Raw genomic sequence first — 9681 nt, 5'->3', positions numbered from 1 at the left:
ATGAAAAGACAAGAAAAAGGCAAAGAAAGGCAGACACACAAAAGATGGAAAAATAAGAAACTGTAATTAAGAAAAAGTCAAGATTTATTGTGTATTGTGGTTGTAGTAATCACCCTGGGACAGATCGGGGGTGACGATGGGTTGGTCAGTGATGTTTCTTTGGATTGCAGGAGCAACCTGTCAGTACATGTAAAATTAAATGCCAGTAAACTAAAAGGGAGAGAAAAATTGAGCCCGAGTAACAATGAACTGAAAGTATAAAACAGTGTAAAAGTAAGTTGCTCTTCTGGCATCAATAATGCAGCTATTCTAGGTTCCCAACAGCATGCAGAATAGTGCAGGGGCTATGACAGACTGTAGCCATTCAGCGTAGAACAGGAGTTTGTGTCCCGGAGATTGCTCGTGCCTGCGTGTTGGTTCTGTCCGCTGACTGGTCGGGGTTTGTTTTTTGTATGAGCGACATCTGGGATCCAGTGTAGAGGAGGTTAACTTCTCAGAGGCAGGGATGGAGGAACGGCGTGGGCGTGGGGAGCAGAGGGAGGCGCACGTCGGGAGTGAGCTGGGCCAGGAGGGTGACCTTCACCTCCACCGCTGTCCCACGTTCCCCGCTTCCCACCTGCGCATTTAGCCGAAATTGTGAATGGCCAGCCGGAACATGTCATTGGTGCACACCCAGGCGTCGTTGATGTTCTTCAGGAGAAAGATCTGATGGAATCCCATGATGGGGTCCTCATCAGCCTGGAAGAGACGTGGGAGGGAACACGGTGTTAGGATGTGATCTTTGGTGGTACAGTGGGTTCCACTTCAAAAGCTTGAATAGCTACGCAACATAAAACTGAACACTAACAAGGAACTAGATTCCCTCATTATTCAAGACAGTTTCAGCAACATTAATGTATGTCATCAAACTGGTACAGAACAAACAAAAATTCAAACTGATAATGTCAAGCTGCTGCTTCTCTGTAGCCAAAGCTCTAAACAACCATACGCTGCCACCAAGAGAAACGTGTTATACTGCATCTGCAGGTCCCACTCAACACGATACCCACCATGCATGTGCATAAATCAGGATCTAGGCTCTGTCAGCTTTGCCTTTCAAGCATAACAAGCTGGTTAATCATGGGTCAGCAGGTAGATCATTACAGCATGTCAGACTTCTAACCTGTCGGTTGACACTCAAGTTCCAGGATTGGCCTTGCTGTAGAACTTATGAACGATGTACTTCACCTGAACTGCTCCAGTGAAATATCTAAGCAGCCAAATATGGAAAACCACCCCCCATCCCAATTCTCCGAGAGCTGTCCGTGACCTAGTATTTATAGATCCACGTGAGATCTCGAACTCTGGAGAGATCCAAGTCTCAAACCGGCATGCTGTCAGAGGCGGACAAGCACTGAAAAAGCATGCAGATCTGAAGCGGACACCAGGCGGTATGTGCCAGGAGTGAAAACGGAAAGGAGGGGGCTCCGACTGGGCATGACCCTCAGGCTCCCCAGTCTTCAGGGAGGAATTTCACAGCCACTTGAAACACAGCAGATGGCACTCGCATCATTACCAAGACGAGCCTGACTGTTAATAGGAACGCTAACCAAGTCATGCTTGGGTGCTACAGAGGCAAATGCATCTAGCATAGAAGATGGCATTCATGAGTCAAAGTCACATTACAAACCAGGCAAGCTTAGGCCACCCACTTCTAATGCAGGTCCTTACTAACAGACAGCGGGAAAGCAGGGGAATCAGGCCAGATGTCAGAGGTCAAAGGTTGTGCAGGGCTAGCCTGAAGACCTCGTTGGTGCACACCCAGGAACTGCTATAGCTTCTCAGCAGAAAGGTCTGGTGGAAGCCCAGAATCTGATCATCATCCGCCTGAGCACACGGCAAGAGAAACTGCAGTAAGAAGCCTTCAGAAGGCAGGACAAGCCGGCCAGCGATGCTCACGCAGGTTCATGGTACTTATGTCACCTCTAGGGATCCAGGTCTGGGGTCTCCCCTCACAAGACTCTATCAAGAACAGCTCCATTTCGTTATATAGCTACATCTCTCTCACATTAAAAGACAAAAACTCTTGACACCCACCCCCCCCCCCCCAAAAAAAAAAAAAAACACACACTAGACAGGACTGGAGAAGCTCAAGGACAAGCAGAATCTCAGAGTAGGCCTTCAATCCGAGCCTTTCAGGTCAGTTCTCAGCTGGGCGCGTAACAAACTCCACCATGAACTTCGACAGGCATTACACTGAAAAAACCCTGTATCTGATGACTGCAGCTACTCTGCCATCTCACATACTGAGCCGAGACACCACTAGGGGGCTCCCAGCTCCCAAGCAACTGAGTGTGCACCCCCCCGCCCCCCCTGCTAAAATGACAATCACAGGGAAACGACCGTTTCCAAACCTATTTGAAAATGGGTCGGAAACTTCAGTCTTCCCATTAACTTCAGGAATACCACTAAGAGTAAAAGGGGAAAGTAACACACAAAAATAACACTTCAATGGTTGTAACAAGCAGAGGTTTCAAGGGAGGCTAATAAATCATTACATTTTTATTGCAGCTAAAAGCAAGCAAACTTTGTTTCTTGTGTACATTATAGATGCCAAACACGATGTGATCCTGACTAATGTTTTAATGAATTAGTAAAATATTATCTAGAATTTGAGTACAAAAATGTATGAAGACTAAATGTTGAGCTCACTTTTATAATAGAGATGTAATTCTTACCCATGTGATGATATGTGTATGTGTGCGTGCACCTGATGTGTACATTACACTGTAAACATACACCAAGAATTTAATGTAAACAAAATCCAAATCATATCAAAAATGAGCCTGGACAAATGTATGGCACAATTAAGCGTAAAATTATCCCTATTCATCCAACAAAGAAACTAAGTAAAACTGCTTTAAGTGGGACCCCTTGTAAATAACGGCCCTACAGTAGCACTGCTTTAAGTGGGACCCCTTGTAAATAACGGCCCTACAGTAGCACTGCTTTAAGTGGGACCCCTTGTAAATAACGGCCCTACAGTAGCACTGCTTTAAGTGGGACCCCTTGTAAATAACGGCCCTACAGTAGCACTGCTTTAAGTGGGACCCCTTGTAAATAACGGCCCTACAGTAGCACTGCTTTAAGTGGGACCCCTTGTAAATAACGGCCCTACAGTAGCACTGCTTTAAGTGGGACCCCTTGTAAATAACAGCCCTACAGTAACACTGCTTTAAGTGGGACCCCTTGTAAATAACGGCCCTACAGTAGCACTGCTTTAAGTGGGACCCCTTGTAAATAACGGCCCTACAGTAGCACTGCTTTAAGTGGGACCCCTTGTAAATAACGGCCCTACAGTAGCACTGCTTTAAGTGGGACCCCTTGTAAATAACGGCCCTACAGTAACACTGCTTTAAGTGGGACCCCTTGTAAATAACGGCCCTACAGTAGCACTGCTTTAAGTGGGACCCCTTGTAAATAACGGCCCTACAGTAGCACTGCTTTAAGTGGGACCCCTTGTAAATAACGGCCCTACAGTAGCACTGCTTTAAGTGGGACCCCTTGTAAATAACGGCCCTACAGTAGCACTGCTTTAAGTGGGACCCCTTGTAAATAACGGCCCTACAGTAGCACTGCTTTAAGTGGGACCCCTTGTAAATAACGGCCCTACAGTAGCACTGCTTTAAGTGGGACCCCTTGTAAATAACGGCCCTACAGTAGCACTGCTTTAAGTGGGACCCCTTGTAAATAACGGCCCTACAGTAACACTGCTTTAAGTGGGACCCCTTGTAAATAACGGCCCTACAGTAACACTGCTTTAAGTGGGACCCCTAGTAAATAACGGCCCTACAGTAGCACTGCTTTAAGTGGGACCCCTTGTAAATAACGGCCCTACAGTAGCACTGCTTTAAGTGGGACCCCTTGTAAATAACGGCCCTACAGTAACACTGCTTGCAGCTCCGCTCCTCACACTGAACCAGCCCCGTTACTCCCACAGACGGGCAGAGACACACAGGTCCTTACTTTTAGTTGTCCTACTACCATACTAAGTATACAGCTGTCGGGAGTTGGCTGGTGGTCTTGTGCCGTTATGTTGTGAGCGATTTTCGTGAAGGGAAGGCTCTGCAGAAAATTGGGGGGAAAGGAAGGGAATGGACCAAAACGTTAAATTTGCCAATGAATATATGCATTCCTTAGATTAATTTTCTTTGAAGTATTCTTCCATGTTCTGATATATGACACTCGTTTATTGTAATTACATCTACAGCATGTGTCCTCCCATGGACGTACAGGGAGACTGAGACATGACCCGTCATGCTACACTTACGGCTTCAGTTTCCGGGACATCGACTTTTGCATTGAATACAGTCCTTAATTAAGTATAATCACACCTCTGTGTAATGTTCTCTTAGAGCAGTGTTTCTCAACTCAGTCCTCAGCGAACCCCAGCCAGTCCACGTTTTTGCTCCCTCCCAGCTCCCAGCCAATCAGGAACACCGAATAGCTGGTACAGGTGCGCTGAGAGCTGGGAGGGAGCAAAAACGTGGACTGGCTGGGGTTCGCTGAGGACTGGGTTGAGAAACACTGTCTTAGAGGGTAAATACCATTGCCATTTGCAGGAGTATGACTTTATGACGAGACCTTACATGCATCAGGTTGAAATTCAGTACAGCCTTGTCAGGATTTACATCAGCTTAAATGTAAAAGCGATTAGAATCCTCACAGAAAGTTTCTCAACAATTGCTGCTTTTCCCTGGAATTGCTGTCCTTCCCACGTAAGGCATGATGCATCGATCTGGAAGACAAAAGAGTGACGTGTGAGCACAGCCAATCCGGGAATGGACATCTTAAAGGGGGCGGGTCTGCAGTACGGCACCCACACACACATACGACAGCAAGATAAGCATGTTCAGCTTCAGCAGAATAGGTGATTATGGCTTTCAGGATTCCAGCACAGTGGGGATCAAGTATTCTTTGGCTTGTTGGCCCAAGGGGATGTGTCACTTTTGTCTTTGAATCACAAGCACCTACTTGCCCCCACCACCCAACCCCTGCAGGGATCGGGAGGCGAAGGCAATGGAAGTAAAGCCAGGCTGAATGGGATTCGCATGGCATTCTGATACATCCACAGAAGCCCACACTTCCTAATTTCTGCAGGGATACGCTGTTTCATTCAGCTGACCCACAGTCCAGCCTGAAACGCATAACGCTGACAGAGGCAAGACATCACACCACAAGATGAGGGCCTGATGCAAGCACCTCTCTGGGCCCAGGGACGGGGGGCAAAGCCTGCTGGGGACTCACATATATTGCTCCAAGTTGGGTCCTGTCTGTATCAAACAACTGATAGTAGTGCTGCACAAAGCTGGATCCTATCTGCTCCCAGATTGGCTTGTCTCCCATCCTGATTCACCCGACAGACACTGCGGAGAGAGAGACAATAAACCTGCAAGTCAGACATTTCACAAGTAGGAGAAACAATTAAATTCACCAAGCAGAATGAACCAGAGAGAAAATCCAGCATCAGAATGTAAATAAAACTAAGCTGGCAGTATAGAGTTGAGTCAGAAGAATCTCTCACCCTACTTCAACATCTCACCATCTCACAACACCCAGAACCTGAACAAACACCATTCCAGATGTTCAGACATTTTATTCAGGACAGTAACTTTATAATATTCGAAAGACCACACAACCCAGGTAGTAGGATGTAGGGCGTGTCTTAGGTATCAGATACATGCCTATAAACGATATGCCATATTATCAATGAAGCCCGGAGTGGAAAAGCAAAGCTGCGGCCTAGAGGACCGGGAACCTTCTGGGTCAATCCAACATTAGAAAAGCACCCAATCCAACAGATCATGTATTTAATGAGGTATGAAGACATGCACACACATTTAGCATTCCCATGGATAAGGTCATCCCACCTGGACTTTAACTGGCTGCAAAGACAACCAATCATTGAAGGTAACCAATGCCAGAGATCATCCTTAAAAGGTGACAAACGTTTGCAAAGATAAGCTCATTGGGCACAAACTGCAGCTCTGGAGATTTTCAGTACAGAAGTACCCAGCACAGTAACAAGTCCTACAGCAATTAAGGCCACTGAGATTAGGAGTCAAAGCAAAAGAGGCCATTCTAACACATACCATAAAGACTACACTTGTCTTTCCCCAGGATGATCTCACTCTCTCTCTCCACACCAAGATGAACCATCAAAAGTACACAGAAGATAATAAAGCCTCCTACAGCACTGGAGAACTTTTAAGAGAGAGTGACATTTTACCAAGAAAGCCTCTGTGCATTAGTCCAGTTAATCAGTGGGGACTATTACCTATTATGTACTAATATCAACAGCAGTGATGGTCACAGCTGTGCAGGGCTTCATGCTTTTCATGGAGATCCACAGTACAGCAAGAAACACTTAGCAGTGTATGTGAAGTGTTTTCACAACAAAGCGTTCCCACGTTTCGTAACTAATTACAATTAAAGCTCTTTATTGATATAATGCACACCATCGATTCTCATTTCTGAGCTTTGGCTGCCCAAGTTCAGGATGGGGCACGTTCTTAAATTCAGCAATATTTCGGCCAAAAACTGCAGCACATTTTTCTGAACTGTTTTACAAAATGCAGCCAACGCAGTTCATAATACCTACCGAATCCCAGATGAAGTCAAGAAGCTGGCGGTTTACAGCACATCTGTCGCTATGTGCTGCATCGAGTCGCAGTTGCGCAGGATAACGACCAGAAATAAGCGGCTCGCCGCAACACATGCGACTTTATTCCCTGCGATCACAACTGGCCCTGGGATGAGCTCAGTCTCAGTCGATGTGAGTTAAATGACACGCAGTGTGGAGGAGGAGAGACTGCAGAGATGCCTGATGAAAAACCTTAAACCGTCACACAATGGCCAAGATAACTGTCAGAGCACACATCTGCATCATCTGCGACATCTGCAACATTTGCCATTGCACAGCCTGCCTGTGAAGTAAATCACCACCGAAAACAACGAGACAGAGAGCCGCGTTTCTTTGTGTATAATAACTACGCTTCTTCCGTGAAATGAGGGGAGAATGGCATGTCCGCTAGGCCCTTAAAAGAGGCCCTTAACATCGAAAAATGCTTCAGGGGCACCATATAAATGACTGACCATGCGCTCTGAACTCAAGCTTCATTCTAACCTGCACATATGTGCATGTTTCATAGGAGAGAGAGATGGGAAAGGAGAAAATCAAAGAAATCCAATGTACTTGAACAAGCAGCAAACAAAATTTCAAAGCATCTTTAAACCTCAAATAATTTGTGCTTGACACCCCCACCAAAGATTTTCTTTACGTCAGTGTTTCTTAAACCAGGCCTTGGGGACCCCCAGACGGTCACCTACAACCAGCAATACCACATGTTCTGTGATTTAAACTTTATACTGCAGGGCTGTTCAAATCACGGTCCTCAAGGTCCAAGCCCTGCTGAATTCCCAGCCTTCTTTTACCTGTGAGCCAGGTGTGAAGCCCCTGTGGCCAATCAGAATCAGTTATTATTAAGCCAAGTACCTTGGAGAACTGAAAACAAGGCCTGGATTTGGAATTGAGGGGTAGATGTGAAGAGCTCTGTTATAGTGTACTTATTACCTAAATAAGGATCTATAGGCTCAGCAGGTAAAACACAAAAGGGTTCAGGCCTGAGGACTAAGATGAGAGCAGAAGCTTATGATCACAAGGGAGCATAAAGTTATTCAAAAGCATATCGGACACTCGGGGAATGAGATGGGCTGTGAAATGAAGACCTACGAGGACAACCCACTCAGCAGCTTGCAGACAGCAAAAAATGATGCACTTGATAATTACCTATTCCACATAATCCTGAAACAGACAATTACCACGAAGAACAAGATAATCTAGCAGAAAGTTACTGCAACCAAGTCGAGATGGTTCAATCACCTACGGGTCATTCGACTGCGCAGGCGGACGCTCTCGCAGCCGCAGCTTTCCTAAGGAGCTGGGATTGCTTCCCAATCCCATCTGACAATGAACATGAAGCTGTGCATAATTTCTATGGCAACTGCCCAACCAGATGCACAAATTATGCTAAATCACCACCACACTGTCATCTTGCCTTCTGAATGTAGGCCCATCATTAGCTCTTAGCTAAATTATTTCTGTAGTAGGGCAGCAGGTAGACCAGCAGTTAATCATGTGAGCCAAAGGTTGCAGCTTGCGTTCCCATAAGGGGATCTGCTGTTGTACCACTGAGAAAGGTGCTTAACCTAAGCAGCTAAGTATGACTAAATCACCAAGCTAAAATACTGGTTTTAAAACGCTGAAAAACTGACAGAAGGAATGTGTGGCATCGCCCTCAACTGAACATTTCAGTTGCATTGTTTCAAAGCAGTTTAACGGCAGTTGTTTTCAACGTGGTATAAATTAAGATCTAAGCTATAAATAACGAATATACAAGCAAACCTATGCATTACATCCATGTCCCATGTGCGTCAGGATAAAGTTAAAGTCTTGCTGTAACAACTGGTCAGCTTCACCAAGGTTAAAGACAGAGAAGATCAAACTAGTAACCTAGACTACCATACCTGTCAAAACAATCCACATTGTAATGCATCAACCAACTGGAAACCCGATCATAACAAGCGTGTGATTTCGAGCTAGTGGGTGCTTATTAACTGCTCGTTTTAATTTAATCGAAGAATTCCAACTGACGCAGTCCCGTCCTGATGTATTTAAAGTTTGCATTTGTGGGGACAACCTGGCGGTGAACTACTTCAGACACCCATAAACTATAGATAATTGCAATTTCAATTAGGTAGACATTACGTAGCCCAAAAGGACCGTTAAAACTGAAGCCCGAAGCACCGCCGATCTGCCCGTCCGGGGCAGCCTTACCGCAAGATTACAGCCAACGGCTGCAGACTCTGACTCGCCCTGCCCCGGGATCTGCGCGTCTCTCCGCTCTTTTGTCGCCGTGACACATGCCGCGGACGGCGGCGCCGATTTAACCTCACGTCGCGCAGCAGTTTTCGCGGCTCATTTGAAGTAAAAGGGCAAGAAAAGTGCGCTTCAGACGGCGACCGGTGAGAGAAGACATGCGACCCCATGGCCGACACGTGCTTTCTCATTCCCTACTAAAAATACAGCTCACGCCCCAGGTCGCCCCCAGCTGAGCTGCCTCCCAGACTGTGTGCGGCGGTGTACAGCGCAGACAGGGGCCCAAAGTAACGTTAAAGTCCCCCCTTCTACAACGCAGGCGTGTCTAAAACACTTCTGCACACTGCCTGCCAAAAAAAATCTGTCATTTTCCTCAAGCGCGGGGACGAGGTGGTCACTATGTCAATGCTCACATTTCTGACAAAGGCATTTTTAATGAATGAACTATAAATCCCTACACGCTGCAACTTACCGGAGGCCCAAAACAGCTAGCTACTGCTGTTTCCCCAGTTATGGCGATCGGCGAGCGCGGCTGAGTCAATCCGCGTCTGTTGGACTGCGCATGCTCACATTAACGGACACGCGTTGTTGGATTCTGGGAAGTGGAGTTCATTTTTGTCGGTGAGCAACTACAGGAGGCCTAATGTATCCTAATTCCAGACCAGCTATTTTCTCTGGTAACGCGGCACGTTGTACGTGCTCCGTCTAATTCCATTTGAGAGTCTGCAGCAATTATTCTGGCTTGACTGGACTGTTGATTAGTT

The 9681-nt window shown here is 46.3% G+C and overlaps 1 protein-coding gene across 6 annotated transcripts; it reads right to left on the bottom strand.

Annotated features, from left to right (window-relative positions):
* Nucleotides 1-66: 66 nt before the first annotated feature.
* Nucleotides 67-9512, bottom strand: nutf2 (nuclear transport factor 2). 6 transcript variants are annotated; one of them, XR_011982337.1, is made up of 6 exons: nt 9390-9512; nt 5287-5405; nt 4706-4777; nt 4006-4104; nt 1692-1866; nt 67-738 (listed from the first exon to the last, which is right to left on the bottom strand). XR_011982337.1 is itself a non-coding variant. In XM_072698634.1 (6 exons), the coding sequence occupies exons 2-5, from the start codon at nt 5383-5385 to the stop codon at nt 1756-1758; spliced, it is 381 nt and encodes a 126-aa protein (XP_072554735.1). In that variant the 5' UTR covers nt 5386-5405; nt 9390-9512; the 3' UTR covers nt 67-738; nt 1711-1755. The 6 variants fall into 6 exon arrangements, 5 of the variants coding, with proteins under 5 accessions (XP_072554735.1, XP_072554736.1, XP_023682965.1 ...); XM_072698634.1 differs by having other exon boundaries at nt 1711-1866; XM_072698635.1 differs by having other exon boundaries at nt 1715-1866.
* Nucleotides 9513-9681: the final 169 nt, after the last annotated feature.

Source organism: Paramormyrops kingsleyae, chromosome 13, assembly GCF_048594095.1.
Source record: "Paramormyrops kingsleyae isolate MSU_618 chromosome 13, PKINGS_0.4, whole genome shotgun sequence".
Lineage (NCBI taxonomy): Eukaryota > Metazoa > Chordata > Actinopteri > Osteoglossiformes > Mormyridae > Paramormyrops > Paramormyrops kingsleyae.
This window is presented reverse-complemented; position numbering and strand designations above follow the sequence as displayed.

Excerpts from the sequence above, each read along its gene's own strand:
- nutf2 (XM_023827197.2), bottom strand. The coding sequence starts at position 5,385 with ATGGGAGACAAGCCAATCTGGGAGCAGATAGGATCCAGCTTTGTGCAG. Across the intron at positions 4,778-5,286 it reads CCCAACTTGGAGCAATATAT|ATCGATGCATCATGCCTTAC; the intron begins GTGAGTCCCCAG and ends TTTGTCTTCCAG. Across the intron at positions 739-4,005 it reads TGGTAGTAGGACAACTAAAA|GCTGATGAGGACCCCATCAT; the intron begins GTAAGGACCTGT and ends CGTCTCTTCCAG.